The following is a 19836-nucleotide window of genomic DNA, read 5'->3' on the forward strand; positions in this document are numbered from 1 at the left end:
AAGGAGGGGATTTGATTCTGATGTCAATGTGCATAAAATACGCGGCAGGAAATGCAGAAAGGGTGTCAGATGATAAATATTTGTATTTATTCTAACATTCGCCCCCCCCCTTCCAAAAAAAAGCATTGCCCCTGCAATCACTGAAACATTGTGTGAATCTGTGTAAACGCTTAATGCAGATCAATGTAAGGTTCTGTTTACAAACACTAAATTCTATACATACATCTTTCATTTACAGTTGGGGCGAGGTTTATGCTCACTAACGAATGGCATGGAGCTTCAAGACAGAAGCCACTCCCCGCCTGATGCAATTCCAACTGCTTCTTATATCAGTCAGAGAGACCTACCTTTCATTCGAGATGAGATACGCGCCGGAGTAACATAGATTTAGTCATTGTGCTGTGGATTATTCGGACATAACCTCAATCCATTAATGTACAGCCCTCAATTAATTTATATACAGATATATATATATCAACTGGAACAACGCTCAAAGCAGACAGCCTGAGAATTAACCGTTTGAAAACATATCTCTGCCACTTGAAATAATTCGAACTCTTATTAAATGCTGATTTCTGTTTTACTTTGGATCCAAAACAGAGATTTGCTTATTTCATATACCAATCTGAATTGTAAATAAAGGGGCAAAGAGCCAGATCGAGAAGGTCATCGCCTGGGAGGTGAGATTGTGTTTGAGCTATTGTCTATGTAACGAATAGATTAAATGTATTATCCTAGAATGATTTGATATACTGCTAAACAATGTTACTTTTGGAGGTATATATCTAACATGGATTGGATTTTATTGCGGGCGGCATTTTTATATATTTGGATACATTTACATACATTTAGCATTGATATGGGGATGTGTAATGCGGATTCTCAAAAGGGGAAGATGATGTAACAACTCGATTTTGTCTGCTCGCTTCCTGTAATAAAAACACATGAATGATCAGGTTTGTGTGTGTGTGTGTGGATATATTTGCGTGTGTGTTTCGAAGGACATATTTTCATTTTATATGCACGATGTGTGAATCTGATTTTATTTCGACCCTACATATCTCGACTTTTGTTTCCCTGTGTGAATTGGCGCTTTAATCAGCCATGCGGAAAGGAATTGTATTCATCTCAGTGTTGTAGCCTCATGAGTCACTGTGCCACCCTGCCCTCCAGGTGGGATCAGCAGAAGTGGTCACCAGCGCAGAGCAGTGTTTTGATCGTGATCTGCCTTTCTCCCACGTTAGATATGTTTAATTTCACAACAGGGGCGACTATCAAAAATAAATAAAGGTTAGCTGCAAATGTGAAACTGACTTGTCAGGAAGGACAAATGTGAGAGATTGCCGCATCATTTGTCTGTAAGTGCACAGGCTAATTCTCGGTTTGAATGTATCCAGGATTTGTTGTTGCTGTGTGTCGTAGCTGCTGGTGTGTTGACGGTGTTTTACACCGCTCGCACTCCAGCACATTGCCGCTCAGTATTTTTCCATTCGACGTTGCTTCTACTCATTGCGGAGTCACGTGTGAAGAAGACAATTAAAGCAGGCTATTCTGCCGGTGACTTGGTTACTGATGTTTCACTCATTCCTTAGGGACCGCACGGACCAGTGCGCAGGCAAAAAAGGAGGCAAGACTCCGGGGAGGGGAAACAGAGAGACAGGATTGCATCTCCCAGCGCCAGCAACAACAAGAGCAGAAGAACCCCCGACACAACATTAGCAGTGTTCTAGAAAATCCGCTGGCCATACCATGACTATAACGGAGATGAACAAATTTAACATCAGTCCTGATGACGACAGCAGCAGCACTAACAGCAATGAATACAGCTACCCAGAAAATGCTACCACTAAAAAGGTTCCCATCAGTAGGTAAGGGGTGGCTTCTAATCTGTCAGAATGAGAAATGGCAAGTTGAATTGTATAAAATACTGTTGTTGATTCTACTTAATAGAACACTATTTGCAACATCTAATTATTTAATACCATCGCCACTGCATTGAAATGGAAAGCCCATCACATGGTGTAATGAATAATTCAAATCTCTCAACTCGTGATTCGATGCATTAAAAATTAATGATTTACATTTAGCATTAGTGTACCAGCAAATCAGTTTTGTATAATACCACAACTGTATTTTTTTTACAGTCAGTATGTTGATATCGATCCAGAAAGCCAGAATTTTCTGCCAAATCTATACTATGGGAAGAAGAAATTTGAAGAAGAATATGTAAGTGTACCATGTTCTGTTTATCATCACCCTCCTTCGAGTGTCGGGCATCTGATATACCTGAAAACCTGCTACTGCGGAGCAGCTGTGACTCTGGTGACCTGTATTATTATTTTCTTTCTGTAGAGAGCGGGCAATACCTCATTTGGAATTTCTGCATTCAACCTCAGCAATGCAATCATGGGCAGCGGAATCCTCGGACTGGCATATGCCATGGCCAACACTGGGATCGCACTTTTTGTGTAAGTGGCTGAAATACGACAAAACAAAAAGCACGTGTTTTCTAAGATGCAGCTCTTAACCTGCTGACACTGCAGTGCAGCACTGACTGCAGCAGAACCTAATGCGGTCCTTTACTGTATGCCTTACCTCCTGTTTAATCACATGCCTGGGAGAGGGGGGGGGGGGGGGAGAACAATACAGTGCTTTAAAATCATGAGATTTCAGGATACCAACAACCCTCGGCATTTGGGTTGACATTTGAAATATTATTGCAGATAGATACACTGGCAGCAACAATCCATTGTTACATATAAGAATGTGCTGTCTTGATAAAATAGGTATTGGTAGCTTAATGGGGGGAGGGGGGGGATGGAAAGCTGATAATAGCTTCCGCACGGTTACCAGCGAGTCAATAATTCAATATGGAAAAACTGCAGATTTTAAAAAGGAGGGAAAGTTGGGGCCTCTTGTCACTGTCTCTGGCCATTCTATGTTCTGTGGTAACTTCAGTATTTTAAATCATCCTGAGATGTCATTTTAACAGTCATAAGCCAACCCAGATAATAATGAGTAATGGATACATCTGTATGTGTTGGGATGAGTAGACGAAAGCAGCATGGAACAGTTCAGACTTGGTTGCTGGTTCAATGAGTTCAAGATTAATCATTTATTAATAGAACTCGAGGTGTCTTCCTTCTGTTCTGATCAGTTACTCATTAAACGTAACCTTGAGTAATTGTGCAAGACAGGCTGAGACGCTGGCAATATTTCTTCGTCGGGGAGGGGTGTGTGGGGGGGTGCAGTGGGCAAGGGGTGTTTACAAACAAAGCATTCAACAGTGATCAGTTGCATTCAATTGAATGAATGAATTAACGGAATTATGTTTCTAAGCCTGTTTAAGAAGGTCAGACTTGTGATAAATACTGTAATTGCCTTAATGATCAGACAGTAGATTATGTTGCAGGAATGGATTTATCATGTGATTGCAGCTAGGCAAAACGTAACAGGGCAAAATATGCAGGCTGTAGTGTAGCAAAACAATTATTTATTTGATATCTTTTTAAGAGATGAACATAATGAAATGTGTGTTTGGTAGTATTAATAAGGGAAGCTGTTGTCATTCATATCTTAAACTCATAGCCAAGGGACATTTAAATATTTGGCCTCAAATGACTCACCTAATAAGGATGTGCTTCTTTGAATCAACAAAGTAAATAATTGAGCTCCTAAACTTATAGTTTAAGACAAGTGATCTTGTAACAACCTCAAAGAAGGAGGATCAGATCTTTATCCCAGTGAGATTAGTCATGTCCATATAGCGACAGAAGCTTTAATTAAACAACATAGTGGTTCATCGATGAAAATATCAAAATTTTCTTAACTGTGAAGTGCATCTGTGTTCAAATAACATTTTAAAAAGCCAAGTATGTTTAGTGTTGCTGCTGTTGTAGTGCGCAAAGGCACAGTTGATCCACATTTACAAGAGTGGACAAAGGAACATGGAATAGTTCAGATTTGATTGCTTGTTCAATGCATTCAGGGAAATTGAAGGTGCTATTCCTGAAATCTAATCTTGAGGATCATTGTAAGAAAGTAACTTCCTAGGTTTATTTACATGCTCTGAATTTTTCATTAAAAACATTGCCTTTTAAGGATGTCTGTAGCCCAGTACAGTTCTATTGATCTGCTTATTTTGAAAGGTCTCCCAGATAGAGCAACTGAAAAGGGTTAATGTATACCTTTAAAATGGAGTCAGGAAACAGTAAGAGAAGTGGCCAGTTATTCATGCATCTTTGTGCTGGTTTAATAATATCATGAATGATCATAAGATCTGCCCAAGCTTCACAAAGGTTTGAACAAAGGAGTGAGTTCAATGTTTGTATGTGGCACATAGTTTTCATGCCATTGGGGAAGGAAGACAATGGATTGCAAAGACAATGGATTACACTTTATTCCGAAAGGAGCTATTTATAGTTCGAGTGTAGTATCAGTTGATTCGCATTTGCTGTTACTCTGAGAATTTGATCTGCTGTGGATGAGAGCAATCCATATTTAAAATGTTCAATACAAGGAAGAGATTGTCAGGAAGTGTCCCTGGTATGTGAAACTCAGTTCTGTACCCAATAAGTCAGCCATGTGCTGAAATCTATGAAATCAAATAAAGACACTTTCTAACGTTAGATATAGTGGTAAAGGTTGCAGTAAATTCTGCTTTATAAGATATTCCATTCTTAATCGGCACAGTTTAATAATGATTTAATATTGTCAAGACTGCCTGCTTTTTATCCAAATTCAAACCTTTAACATTTTAAAATTAATTTTGTGGACATCAGTTTTCAAACCAGCTAACCAATTTTTCTTTTGAGCGAAATAATGAAAAATTGATTGTAATCACTTCATTTCATTACAATTAAAGACATGTTTGTTCATACTGAAGCCAGTTATTTTGATTTTAGTGCAAATCAAATTCCAAATGCCAGTTAAGGAGGATTCACCCTACTGTCTTTTATTCATTGCTTCTCATCATATTAAAAATATTGCGTGTTGCTGAAAAAAGAGACATAATATCAAAGCTTTTCATCATACACTCATCAGGACAGAAACAGTAGATAAAGCATCAGTAAAGGGAACAACAATTTGTACTGCATGTGAAGGGTGTGCTGACTGGTTGGCAAGTGGACTCTGACTGGTAGCGGCTTTGCCATGGAGAATGCGGCAGAGACAGTTAACGCTTTTGTTTCAATTCTGTTTGTTAATATGTTTTGTTAATATTCTCATTACAATGTGCTTTTCTTCCTTTTGCAGGATCCTTTTGACTGCTGTAGCAATATTTTCATTATATTCCATACATCTTTTGTTGAAGACTGCAAAAGAAGGAGGTAATGGATAAACTCTTGGCTTAAATGACTCTTCTAATCTACCAATGTTTATTAACTATTTCCTTTGCCTCAATTTATTACACCTTTTTTTGTTGTTCTAGGTTCACTGGTCTATGAACAGCTGGGTTTCAAAGCATTTGGATTGCCAGGGAAATTGGCAGCGTCTATTTCAATTACGATGCAGAATTTTGGAGGTAAAATCCTACTTGCCTCCCTAAAATAGCAGTTTATTCATTTAAAAGGACAACCTCCTCTCTAATGTCTTACTTATTCCAACATGAACACTTTTAGACTAAATATCATAGTGTAGAGAGTCTATAATTTTTTTGGTTTTCTCCCCCTTTTCATTTTCTGACTGCAGCTACATCAAGCTACCTCTACATAGTGAAATACGAGCTACCAATAGTCATTCAAGCTTTCCTGGGACTTGAGGAAAATACTGGGTATGTTGAATCAGTTGCTTAATAATATTAGGCACACCTTGACAAATACATCTTCAATATATTTCAGCTCTGTTCAAGAAATATTAATCTTTTCCCTCACCTACTAAAAATTACCACGGCAGTTAAAGGTCTTAAATCACATTGTTACAAGAAGCACCTAGGCTTAGATTTAAGGTGACAGTATTCTGGTTTCTTCAGAATCTAGCTCAGAATGTTGCTTTGTAATAGTACCTTGGTTAAGTAGAAAGCTTCATTTGATTCAAAATATGAGGATTTTGATACCACACATGTTATAGAGTAATTGAGCATGGAAACAGGCCCTTCAGCCCAACCAGTCCATGTCGACCATGGTGCCCTCCCAGCTAGTCCCAATTGCCTATGTTTGGCCCAATAGAGTTGTTATCCATCATTATTCTAATAATGCTACTTACTGATTTAGTATCCCATGCTTTGTGAAAGGCTAATTTTCATTAGCGGAAAAAGATATCCAGCCACAGCCCTGGAATGTAATATGGTGCCACCCTTCTGTGTTTCAACTGAGATAGACAGATGGCAAAGGATAGAACTGGAGCATTGTCTTTTAACACTTAACAAATTTTGATATGTATGAGTACAGCTGAATCCCCAGTGAATACTGACCTCGTGAATACAATTAAACATTTAATTTATATACTAGTAACATCTTTAGTTTCTAACTAAATGATGGGCGGCACGGTGGCACAGTTGTCAACACTGCTGCCTTACAGTGTCAGTGACCCAGGTTCAATTCCCGGCTTGGGTCGCTGTCTTTGTGGTGTTTGTACATTCTCCCCGTGTCTGCGTGGGTTTCCTCCGGGTGCTCCAGTTTCCTCCCACAGTCCAAAGATGTGTGAGTTAAGTGGATTGGCCATGTTGAATTATCCCTTAGTGTCAGGGGGACTAGTTCGGGTAAATGCATGGGGTTATGGGAATAGGGCCTGGGCGGGATTGTGTTCAGTGCAGAATCGATGGCCCAAATGGCCTCCTTCTGCACTGTAGGATTCTATGTTTCAATAATTCTAACCAAAATTGCATTAGCCAAAACACAATCCAAGAAGAATAGTATGTGTGCTTGGCATGTTCCTATGATAGATTGCATGTAGAATGCCACAGGCCACCAATTTGTTTTGGCTATGCTGAAGTGAAGTGGGGTTTCTGTGCTCCTGGCATGTATAACCCTCTTTTGCCAGTGAATTCTAAGGTCAGCACAGAGCCACAGTCATGGCTTTTGGCCAAGCATGTGCATTTACTTTAAAGTCACAATTGTGACTTTTAACTCTACAAACACAATCATGCCCAAGTGAGAAGCAAAAAAAAAACTGCAGTTGCTGGAAATTTAGAACAGAGGATGATTGAAATGGCCAGTAAGTGAGCCAGCTTCTGTGGAAAGAACAGGCTCGCTTGCATTTCAGCTTTGGAGCCAAGTGATGTTGTTTCAAGATTGTCACTGGTGCTGTGAATTCTATCACAAGAGAGCAAACAGTTTGAATTCAAAGCACTGGTCACATTGATAACCTAGATTTTACAGTTAAGAATGAGGGTGAGGCTAGCAGCACAATTATCAAAGTGAAAATCAGTCAACAACATCCGTTGACTGCACAAGTGCAATTAAAAATGGAAACCAGGAAATTGGGTTCAAGTTGCTCTGCTCCTCCAGAAGCTTTGCTATATCAGTATCTTGCAAAATGACTTGGATTTTTCTTTCACTTCTTTCTTTCTGTCTCTCCAATCTCCCTCTCTCTCTAAATCTCTTGCTTTTTCCCTCTCTTTATTTCACTTTACTTGCTTGTTTTCGCATTTAAGTAAATATTCCAACTTGCAGCACCTGTTTCAAACCATGCAGTCCTGGGTCACAATTTCCCAATCTGCTTAAGAAGATAAACTGTTGCTTGTCCTGTTCGTACGGACCACATGTAGAGGATGCTGCCCCAAAATAGCTTACTAATCCCTGCAAGTTCCAATGCAAAACCCCTCAACAAGGCTATGGGCAAGTGTAAGTGCTTGGTGCCATCAGTTCACCAATGACTGAAAAACTCAACCCACTGTATTGCCAAACTGAAAGTTATTCAGCAATGCAAATATATAATGTTCCTAATTCTAATACACAATAATGGGAAACCTTGTAAATGATTCATAGAATTTGGAACAACGTAATGGAATAAGTACAACAGTGATTGGGAACTCAAATTAAAATGTGAACCTTCATTCTTCCTGGAATTTTCAACACTTATTGTTATGTGATATGAACTAATTACTTTAGAAGAGATAATGTAACATTAGAACTTGGGCTTATGTTTAGCCTTAGGTTAACTATCCTAAATCCTTTTCTAAAGCATGGGTGCCTTCTAACAGTAAAGAATGGCATAGTAATTTTTAATAACTGGATTACTTTTGCACTTTGTTCACAGTGTAACAGAAATTAGTTTCACAATGGCACATTTCTGCCTCTCTCCACTTCTAATTAAATGACTCTTGCAAATAAATATTTAATTCATTTTTGAGTCATTTGATGTATTATGACACAATAGCAATGACAAATCAATTGACGTGAAACCTGGAGAAGCAAGTTCGCATGAATATGTATGATGTTGGAAGCTATATGAACTGGTGCATAATCCATGGTTACAGATCAAAGTATCAGTCTACGTTCAGTTCGTTTCAAACCATAAGGTTGGCATTAGGAACAATAGGGTGGCAATGCTGCCAGTAACTACAAGCTACCCTTCTCCATGAAAGAGTGCTCCATTAATAATGACAAAGTGCTTGGGCCAATTTAAAAATGCTTGGCAGCAAAATAACGAGTTGGAAACTCTTAATCCTGGACCAAGAAGGCTTAGACACCACAAAGCTGCCTGGCAATGATTAGAAATCAACCTGTGTCAAGGGTAAAAATAATTTCTGGATTTTCTTTAAAGAAATGCTGCAAATTTTTCCAGTTAATTTTGTACAAGTGGTTAAATGCATTTCAGTCACAAATTTTGATATGAATACACCAGTATTAAGGCAAATAAGAGCTGTAAACTTTAGTTATTTATCTTTCCATTTATAAAACTGCGGCGGAGTCTTTCTGCTGCATCGGGAATGGTTGTGACCTGTTTTTCCTTTTTGCGCCACTCGGTCTCAGGTGTCATCTGGCTAATGAATGTTTTGGACCGGTATTATCTAGTTCCATTTTTATGTTTTTGTTTTGGAGTAAGCCTCCAAACTGGTTCTAACCGGTTCCGATCTCAGTGTCTTGCAATGCTTCCACTTAGCTGAAAGGATGGAGGAAACAAGTCACAGTTGCATTGCAATGAAGTTTAATTTAAATTGCAAAAGCAACTCTGATATCAAAGCTTTAAACCAAATTTCAGAATTTATTACACTTTTAAGAAGGATGTAGAATGTTAAAATAACTATGTTAGGAAAATTCCAACATTCTGTTCAAAGTAATACTCATAGAAATTTGTTTGTTTTTTTTTGCAGACATTGGTATCTGAATGGTGACTACTTGGTCCTTATGGTGTCTTTCATCATAATTCTTCCTTTGTCTCTTCTAAAGAACTTAGGTGAGCAGCTTGCACTGCAAGTTTGTCGCCAATGAGTGCATAAAGCCTTGATTTATGGTAGTCATTACTTTTGGAGCAGACTGTCTGGTTTTTACATGGTTTGTCGAGAAATTTCCAAAATTATAATCTCGATACAAAAAGATCGGGATACCATAATTCATACCTATTTTCATTTAATTTTTTGTGATATGATGTGCACAAGTTGGTCGGTAATAGTATTGAGACAGTCACTGAACTTTAGTCTTTAGCAAGGCAAATGACAGAACTCAAATCATGTACATCCAGCTCTAGATCTATCCTGTAGCCATGTTCAGTTTTGAACTTGACAAACAGCAGTCGCTGTGTGTGCCAAATGTTGCATACCTCAGCGCAGTTTAATGGTACATTCAAAGTTGAGGAGGGATGGTAGTCAGTCAGTTTCTTCTGTTGTGTTTTACCTGTTCACCACTGGGGGGAAGTATCTGAATAGCAACTTTTGGCACAGTGGTTAGCACTGCTGCCTCACAGCGTCACAGACCCGGATTCGATTCCCGGCTTGGGTCACTGTCTATACAGAGTCTGCACGCCCTCCATTTGTTTGGGTGGGTTTCCTTCGGGTGCTCCGGTTTCCTCCCACAGTCCTAAAGATATGCTGGTTCAGTGCATTGGCCATGCTAAATTTTCCCTTAGTGTACCCAAACAGGTGCTGGAGTACGGATTTTCACAGTAACTTCATTGCAGTGTTAATGCATGACTACTTGTGACACTAATAAATAAACTGAAACTTTAAACTTAACGGAAGAAAATTCAGGGAAAATGTCTTTGTGTGTGGCAAAATTGTATATCTCCTCATTAAAAATGTATTTCCAATTTTGCTACAGTTATTATGCGCACGTATTAAATCATTAATTGGAGAAGAGTTGAAAGTTATTGCTGACTCCTAATCATCACATTTTTTTGTCCTATTTTACAGGTTACCTGGGCTATACCAGTGGACTGTCTCTTCTTTGTATGCTTTTCTTCCTAATAGTTGTAAGTATGAGATTAGTTTAATACTGTTAGCAAAGATAACGCAGCCTGAGTAAAATATTGAATGCCAGACTCAGTCTTGCAGAGGGTCTTATTGACTTTGACTTTCCTTTCAATGCCAAGTAGCATTGTGTTTATATTGTTTGCAGGGAAATGGAAAGTAGGTTTTAGTTCATAATTACCCCACATTACAGATTCCTCCCCACTTCTCCTTAAATGCTAACTCTGGCAAAGGTCTTGCATCCTTGCATTCAGGGTGGCATGGTGGCACAGTGGTTGGTATTGCTGTCTCACAGCGCCAGGGTCCCAGGTTCGACCAGGTGACTGTCTATGTGGAGTTTGCACGTTCTCCCAATGTCTGAGTGGGTTTCCTTCGGGTGCTCCAGTTTCCTCCCACAGTCCAAAGATGTGCAGGTTAAGTGGATTGGCCATACCAAATTGTCCCTTAGGGTCCCAAGATGTGTAGGTTAGGGGGATTAGTGGGGTAAATCCGCGGGGTCATAGAGATAGGGTGGGGGGGCGGAATGCTTAGGTAGGAGGCTCTGCAGGAGTGTCGATTTCTAATTGTCATTCAAAAGCAGAAACTTTGGCTGATGTTGTCCCCTCCCGCACTGGGAGATGTTGACATCCATTATGATAAGCTTACTGCTGCATTTCTGAGAATCATTAGTTCAGTTCAGAGCATGCACTGAATCTGGAACCTTCCTGGTTTGTGTCACATTACACGAGGCATGAACTCAGTGAGCCATCACTGGTGATCTGGTGGCAAGGGGCTGGGCAGGAGAATTAAAATATCTTTTAAAAATTGAAGTATCTTTTAACCGCAAATAAATGTGTTTTCCATTCATCATCATTCTGTATTGTAGCCATTCATTTGTAGCCCTTTAAACCATAATCTCACTTTCCAAAAACCTGCAGGTGATTCACAAGAGCGCTCATATTCCTTGTCCATTGCCTGACCTGGAACAAGATCTAGAGAATGTAACCTTGAACGCCACCATAATGGCGACCGTGACGGCTGCATATAAAACAGTGACAAGTGGTTCCGAGCCCACTTTACTGTATAATGCGACCGAAGAGGACGTCTGCAAGCCAAAATATTTTATCTTCAATTCACAGGCATGTATGAATTAATCATATAATGTGTACTTTCATACTTATTGAAAGGATCGTAATGTTACGGCACACCAATTTATGACCCATGATATTTGTATGTAATTGGGACACTGTTAATTATGATATTTCACAGTGCAATTATTGTACTGCAAAACATCCCCCAATATCTGTTATTGAAATTCATATTGAGCACTTCCTTTTTTTGTTGATGTGTGATTAACACATCCATTCTCCTTTTATTTTGCAGACTGTCTATGCTGTGCCAATTCTGACATTTGCATTTGTGTGTCACCCAGCTGTACTTCCCATCTATGAGGAACTCAAAGAGTAAGGATACCTTAATTTTTATGTTGCTTCAATCTAGGATTAGAGATCCCCTTTCTGGGTTAATTGGAAGTGTCCTCCATTAAATAAATTGGGGATGGTTCTAATTCAGTCCCTAGGCTGTATAGATTTGCAGATTAAAACTGTCCATTGTTTTGGAGAAGTGGACACTGACTAAAAGAGACCTCTGGTATATGTACCTAATGAAGGCAGTTGAGAATTCACAACAGGGACTCTTCAGAAGTTGACAGTGAAGTACATCTCAGGAGCAGCTTAGAAAGAACGAGCTCTCTGTTTTTGGCACCTGTCTTACCAAAGCTTGCAACATCTACATATGGGGAGGTGATGGCCTAGTGGTATTATCGCTAAGCTATCAATCCAAAAACTCAGCTAATGTTCTGGGGACCCAGATTCGAATCCCATCACAACAGGTGGTGGGATTTGAATTCCATTAAAAAGAATCTACTGATGACCATGAAACTATCGTCGATTGTCGGAAAAACCCATCTGGTTCACTAATGTTCTTTAGGAAAGGAAATCTGTCGTCCTTATCTGGTCTGGCTTACATGTGACTCCAGAGCTATAGCAATGTGGTTGACTCCCAATACCCTGTGAAATGGCCTAGCAAGTCACTCAGTTCAAGGGCAACTAGGGATGGACAATAAATGCTGGCCAGCCAGCGATGCCCATGTCCCACGAATTAATAATAAACAAATCTGATCCTAACACCGGCTTCCCAGAGTGAAAAAAACATTCTGTTCTTCACAGTCGACACTTGCCAATAAATGGATATTTCTTGTTAATTTCCTAGATAAGATATTCAGTGTCACATTTCAAAGCTGTAGTTTGAAGTGCATGATCATTTACTAATAAGTTATTATAATCGACTTCCATAAATCCAATAATTTCAGCTTTCTGATAAAATTAATATTTATACGCAGTTAGGGGATGAATTAATCAAAGCAACGTTTTCTTTCTCTTTCAGCCGGTCTCGCAAGAAAATGCAGAGAGTGTCCAATGTTTCATTTCTCTTTATATTTGTTATGTACCTGTTGGCTGCTCTCTTTGGTTATCTGACCTTCAATGGTAAGTTCCACTTAACATTATCTACCCTTTTCACTCTGTTGTATAAAATTCTGATATATTTTGTGAGAGCTTCAATAAATGATCATTAATGTTTTATGCAGATTGCATTAATTTCAGCTGAAGTGAAACTCATTGAACTAAACTTTTAGAACGTCTCGTTTAAATTTTATGTATTTTTCTGAGTTAGAAACATAGAAGATAGGAGCACGAAGAGGCCATTTCAGCCCTTCGAGCCTGCTCCGCCATTTGTTATGATCATGGCTAATTGTCCAACTCAACAGCCTAATCCCCATAACCTTTGATCCCATTCGCCCCAAGTGCTATATCTAGCCGCCTCTTGATAGAAGCAGAGAATTGTTGCCTGTTTTACTAGCCAGTAAATGCATGACTGAGGCGACCTAGTTGTATATTTTAATACAAAGTGGTGGTTCTGATAATATTAAAGAGCCATGGAGTCAGCAAAATAGTTTGTAAAAAAATAAACATGATAGTTCAAGCTTTATTATACAGCATAACTCTTGAGTTCACATCTTAACTGCATTTGGTGATGTAGTCATGGTAACTTGACTATTCATTATAAATGATCAAATAAGCCATTACAAGAAAGGAATTGACAAATTAGAGTCAAAACATTAAACGCCAGTTTTCAGAATCAGTCATAAAATGATTGCTGCTAATTAAATGAGAGACATTTACCAAAATAAATGACTGGAAATCTTTTGGAATATACCCTGAGGCATTTTCTTTCACTGCATATTTCAAAGCAAAGTAAATCAGACTTAAAATGAAAACTAATGATCTGAATCCTTTTTGCAGGAAAAGTTGAGCCAGAGTTGCTTCACACTTATTCAAAAGTGTACCGATCTGATATTGTCCTTCTTATTGTTCGTCTGGCTGTGCTCGTTGCTGTCATACTGACAGTTCCAGTTGTTCTATTTCCAGTAAGTACATTCAGTGAAAATAAATCTTCTCTTCAATACAGTCGAGTGCTTTCACTCACATCTACCATCAAAATAAGGCTCCTGACTCAAGTTCATTGTATATAAATTTCTACATTTTTTTTTAAACCATTCTGGTTATGACTTTCTGTTACACTAAAAGTTAACTAGGAAAGATTACATCTAGTTCACTTGGGAAAAGATGTAGGCCGGAATGTTGCAGCCATTCACACCAGCAGGATTTCCCCATCCTGCTGCAGTGAACGTAGGTTTGGCTGAGCGTCAGGTTCTCCAACCTTGCTGCAGCAGGAGCGCAATGTGAACGGCTGGTAAGATCACACCCGTAGTTCAAGTATACTTTCTCTTATAAACTGATAAAGCTGATATCAACATATTGTTGGCCAGCTTTGTTAACCCACTTCATTATTTTTTTCGTGCTCTTCTTTAAATACTCTTGTGAAATATCATCCAAATCATCCAAAGATGTGCAGGTTAGGTGGATTGGCCATGCTAAATTGCCCCTTAGTTTCAGGGGGGCTAGCTAAGATAAATGCATGGAGTTATGGAGATAGGGCGTGGGTGGGATTGTGATCAGTGTAGACTCAATGGACCGAATGGCCTCTTTCTGCACTGTAAGATTCTATGATCATGGGATATTAAATTCTGCTTCAGAATAGTAATTTGTTCCATTAACCTTGTATTTCGTTTTGGTAAAACATAGCACAATTCTGATAAAGGTAAAGCTGTATTGCCTCACAGCTTGAATTGTTATGCCCTACTATTGTGTCCTAGCCCCAACCTGAGAACAGAAACACTTGCTGCATCAATGTGGTTTTTAAAACCAGTTATCCTGTGACTTTGAATGAGACAGAGTTTGGACAATGTAAAGTCCAATATTCCCAATCTAGTCTTACTTGGAATCATTATTCTCAATAGGGAAGTAATTTTAATTTCCATTGTTGATAGACCTGAATCCACCTGCAGTCTATCCCATGGTGGCATGGGTGCACAGCAGTTAGCACTGCTGCCTCACAGCACCAGGGACCCAGGTTCGATTCCCAACTTGGGTCACTGTCTGCGGAGTCCTCACATTCTCCCTGTGTCTGCTTGGGGTTCCTCCGGTTTCCTCTCAAAGTCCGAAAGACGTGCGGGTTAGGTGCATTGGCCATGCTAAATTCTCCCTCAGTGTACCCGAACAGGCGCTGGATTGTGGCAACGAGGGGAATTTCACAGTAACTTCATTGCAATGCTAATGTAAGTCTACTTGTGACACTCATAAATAAACTTTAAACCATTGCGTTGCCCATTTCCTTAGGTGGTTTATGTCAGGATGAGAAACTAATAATGTTGCAGCAGTGGTGTAACCCAAGCTTTGACCTTATTTGCGTGTCATTGGTGGCATAATACTTGGAGCTTTGATAAATGTTGTGTCAGATGAAGGAATGTTGAAATGATGATAATCTTTTCCCACAGATCCGTACCTCTGTTCAGCAGCTGCTATTTTCCAGTAAAGAATTCAGTTGGGTACGTCACACCATAATCACTATTGTGATTCTGGGTTCCGTCAATTGCCTGGTCATCTTTGTTCCTACCATTCGAGATATCTTTGGGTTCATAGGTAAGTGTACATATGAAACAAGAGATGTTTCCTTTTCAATGCCATTCACCTGCATTTCAGAAATGAACTGAGCTTCATGTAGGTCCATCTATTCTAACTTTGTTCCTCATTTCGTTCAGGTTCCTCTGCTGCTGCTATGTTAATCTTCATACTGCCTTCTGCATTTTACCTCAAACTTGTAAAGAAAGAGCCTATGAAGTCAATGCAGAAGATTGGGGTATGTACCAAACTGGCTTTTGAAGAATAGTTTTGTTGATAATAACAAAGACCCAATAATTCAGTTCCTATTTAGATATAAGCAGATTCCTTGATAGATGACCATAAATTTCCACTGTCCTATTTACCCATTGCTCCATGGTGGCACAGTGGTTAGCACTGCTGCCTCACAGCACCAGGGACCCGAGTTTGATTCCCGGCTTAGGTCACTATTTGTGCGGAGTTTACATGTTCTCCCCGTGTCTGCGTGGGTTTCCTCCGGATACTCCGGTTTCCTTCCACAGTCCAAAAGACATGTTGGTTAGGTGCATCGGCCTTGATAAATTCTCCCTCATTGTGCCTAAACAGGCACTGAAGTGTGGCGGCTAGGGGATTTTCACAGTAACTTCATTGCACAGTTAATGTAAGCCTATTTGTGACACTAATAAATCAATCAAATCATTTTGGCAGCATGTAGTATGCATTTTTTCATTCGAAATTATAGCTGCTGTTATATAATTCAAAAGGTTGAGGGAAATAATACCGCTTCAGATCTAAAGGAAAATGGAGTGCGGTGGGAGGCCAATTGTTGTGTAGCGCTGCCAAATTGAATTTTACCTCGTATGTCTCTTCATTGTAAACAGTAATCCTTTCCAAGGACTTCAGAATTAGGCAATGAACAGACTTAAATAACCCATGTAAAGTTGAATTTTACACCCATAGAATAATTAAGGGACCTAATTTTAACTTTGTACAAGTAGGAATGTGATGACCTGGTGGTATTATCGCTAGACTATTAGTCCAGAAACTCAGCTAATGTTCTGGGGACCCGGGTTTGAATCGCTCCACGGCAGATGGTGGAATTTGAATTCAATTTTAAAAATCTGGAGTTAAGAATCTACTAATGACCATTGTCAATTATCGGAAAAACCCATCGGATTCACTAATGTCCTTTAGGGAAGGAAATCAGCTGTCCTTACCTGGTCTGGCCTACATGTGACTCCAGAGCCACAGTAATGTGGTTGACTCTCAACTGCTCTCAGGCAATTAGGGATGGGCAATAAATGCTGGCCGGCCAGCGATGCCCATGTCCCACAGATGAATTTTTGAAAAGTTGGGTTTTGGTTAGATTAAAATCTTGCTCAGTTATATCTTGTTGTGAATCGTGTTACATTTGTGCAATGCATCTTTACTTTAACTGCATAAATCAAGTGAAAAGAATTCTGTATTAAGTAGTTTTTCTTTTTTTGTCTAGGCATTAATTTTCCTTATCAGTGGCATATTTGTTATGATTGCAAGCATGACACTCATCATCCTGGACTGGACCCACCATGCACCAACGAGCGATGGTCACTAAGCTGTGAGCGAAGTAAACCACATACTCAACTGAAAGGAAAAAGACATTCTATGAATCTTTCTCCCTAAGAACAGTAACTGCATTTTTTTTCCCCCTTCAAAATTCCAAGAATTCAGGAAGGCAAACTTCACATTTGCTCTCTTCTTAGAAGATAGCAATTGTTTTGCAAAGAGTAGATTATATGTCATATAATCATTATTGAGTAATGTGGGACCCCAACAGTAATAATACCATTCCTAAAGAATGGACTAATTGGTGTACAGATGTATTTATAAAGCCACATGTTTGGCAGAACAAAATGTTACAGACCCTTAAAATTGTTTTTTGTTTGTAGATACAGTATCTCAATTCCCATAGGTGTGCCTGAATAGTTCACTGTATATTGGTAGATTAAAAAGTAGCACGTAAACATATAACAATATTTTTGACCTTTTTTAAAAAAAGGCTATTTGTGGGCATTGACTTGAATAGTTCAACTTTGAGACAGTAATCTGAATTTTTAGTTGAGAGTTGTGTTTACTTCAGTTCAGAATAATGTTTATAAAAAGAACACATTAACAGATAACACACAGTGGAAAGCTCTGACTCTGAAACAGCCCGATTTACTTTATAGAAGTGCTATAACTTCCCTTAATTGGCAAAAGCTTGAGGAGACAGTGTATAGAGTCAAGCATGGTATCGTACATTGTAAAAAAAAATAGCATGTTCAGAGTATTTCTGTGAAGCTGGGTTTTCATGTTTAATAATGCTGTTTGTTACAGTGCTACAATGTGTATAATAAATATGAGAAAATTAGCATCTAGAATCCGAATTAACAAAACTAATTTAAATAGATTTTACACTTTTCAAATAACTTTTGTACCTTGTGTTCATCACAGTTCTGTAGGTTTATTATTTATTCCACTTCTCAAACTTTAGTCTGTATTTGCTAAACTTGTTGTCAGCAGTTGCTGGACATGCGATGTAAGTGGGAGAGTGGTCTCTTTTTGTGGAGTGCCATTTTGTTTTCTGCTAATAAAATCACTGGTACACATTGCCGTACCTGTATTAAGCCCTTCACAAAGTGAACTCGTGACAACGTATGAGCAGAAAAGCAACACTACATTGTCCCTTCTATATCACATGTCTGAAACCATGCAACAATTGTTGGGAGTTGAAATTGTGTGATTGTAATGAACAATATGGTACTTTTATCAACAACTAAAGCTGAAAAAAAAACACCAAACTACTCACTTCTGGTCCCTTTACATATCCCTTTGCCATCTGTTGCTAGTACAAAAAAAACGTTTTGTCGTTTTTAACATTGTCACAAATAAGTGACAACAAAGTTATGGAAAATGGCAGTGGGGGAACTTAGAAAGAGGGATCTAAATGAAAATGTAAAATTGCATTCAAAGTTATATTGTCTTTCAGTATTTGCCCATCAATCCTGACTGATTTTCTGCCTCCCAGTGTTTTAGTGTCATCCTGCTGTCACCCTGGTTACTTGAAAGAAAACCTACATATTGTGCTTCCTATGACAGTTCAACCTGCTCTGATGTATTTTTTTTTAATTTGCTATTTTTCATGAAATATTTATAGACCTGGAGGAAATCAGTATAATTTAACATATTTATGACTATGTAAATACAAATGTACATAACTCTTGGATAACGTGTACAGATATATTGTCAATATTTAAGAGGTATTATGGTTCCATGAAGTCCTTATGAGAACAGTTAATGGACCCTCATTTAAGTCAACAAGCAAAAGCTGCAACATGGCTTTTTGAAGAACTTAGGCTGACTACTGGTAGAAGGAATTCTGTTTCAGTGCTTTGTGCTTACTTTGTTTGATGTAACTTGTGTAACACAATGTCAAGTGCTAAAACGGTGTGATCATGCCAAATCAGTGAATGAACTGGCACAATGTAGTTGGATGACTGAACTTTCGTGAGTTCTGGGCTACCGGTCGCTGCTGTCAAACAGAACGCTCAGTCATTCAACCTTGTAACCATACCTGATTTGACAGAAAGGATTAGAGTAAATTGTAGTGAATGAAAACCAATAATATTTGAAAAGTTTACTGCTACAGAAAACTCGAACCATTGCCCTTTCTAAAATAAAATGTGAACTAATTAACATGTTAATTTTTCATTCTCTTTGAGAAAATGCATTAGGATGAACTGTGACTTACTACTGAAGTTCATGTTTTGAAGACATAAAACCAGAACTTTTAACAAAAGAGTTTGTGCGTTGATATTACTTGTATAAATCACCTTAAATATTTGTACCAGTGCAAGCATGCAGTGCAGAAAGCCTATAAAGCATGACTGCTGCCCTTAGCATATCCTTTTAGTTAATGTGGGTAGAATGCCTTCATGTATGTTGCATTTTCAGACACTGTTAAAGGCTTTCCCTGACATTATGTAAAAGTCATCTTGTATGTATATTTCTAATACCGTTAACTGTGAAAGGCTGACAATGTGAAGGGAGGGATTTTGGTTGTTAGCAAAGAGAGTCCATTATTGCCAATGCTACACTCTTGTTTCAATGAAACACTGACTGTACTGTATATATTGTAAATAAAGTTATACTCTGAAACAAATTTTCCATCTATGCGTTTTGATATTGCTACAATTTCAGGTCTGCCATGACTGCCTACTGGCATTTAGTGACTTCCCTTGCATATGAGTTGCTTGTTTTGCAGACAGATTGGCACCATGTCAAATAGAGCTGAATTTTAAACATACTTATTACAAGAAACCTGACAAAAATACATTTCTTAAAGGCACAGTATCATCACATTTTCAAACAAGTGCAATCTGTTCAAGGACAGGGCTAACAAACAATTACGTGAGATGAGGTGTGATACAATTC

At 38.6% G+C, this 19836-nt stretch overlaps 1 protein-coding gene across 1 annotated transcript; it reads left to right on the forward strand.

Annotated features, from left to right (window-relative positions):
• The first annotated feature begins 238 nt into the window (after positions 1 to 238).
• Positions 239 to 19557, forward strand: slc38a2 (solute carrier family 38 member 2). Its single transcript, XM_078219713.1, has 16 exons — positions 239 to 680; positions 1593 to 1868; positions 2145 to 2226; positions 2353 to 2468; positions 5254 to 5327; positions 5429 to 5521; positions 5689 to 5770; positions 9254 to 9336; positions 10289 to 10347; positions 11263 to 11463; positions 11708 to 11787; positions 12770 to 12870; positions 13687 to 13811; positions 15282 to 15426; positions 15546 to 15643; positions 16877 to 19557. The coding sequence occupies exons 2-16, from the start codon at positions 1750 to 1752 to the stop codon at positions 16976 to 16978; spliced, it is 1560 nt and encodes a 519-aa protein (XP_078075839.1). The 5' UTR covers positions 239 to 680; positions 1593 to 1749; the 3' UTR covers positions 16979 to 19557.
• Positions 19558 to 19836: the final 279 nt, after the last annotated feature.

The sequence above is a fragment of the Mustelus asterias genome, chromosome 9 (assembly GCF_964213995.1).
Source record: "Mustelus asterias chromosome 9, sMusAst1.hap1.1, whole genome shotgun sequence".
Classification (NCBI taxonomy): Eukaryota; Metazoa; Chordata; class Chondrichthyes; order Carcharhiniformes; family Triakidae; genus Mustelus; species Mustelus asterias.

Excerpts from the sequence above, each read along its gene's own strand:
- slc38a2 (XM_078219713.1), top strand. The coding sequence starts at position 1,750 with ATGACTATAACGGAGATGAACAAATTTAACATCAGTCCTGATGACGAC. Across the intron at positions 1,869-2,144 it reads AAAAAGGTTCCCATCAGTAG|TCAGTATGTTGATATCGATC; the intron begins GTAAGGGGTGGC and ends TTTTTTTTACAG. Across the intron at positions 10,348-11,262 it reads TGCTTTTCTTCCTAATAGTT|GTGATTCACAAGAGCGCTCA; the intron begins GTAAGTATGAGA and ends AAAAACCTGCAG.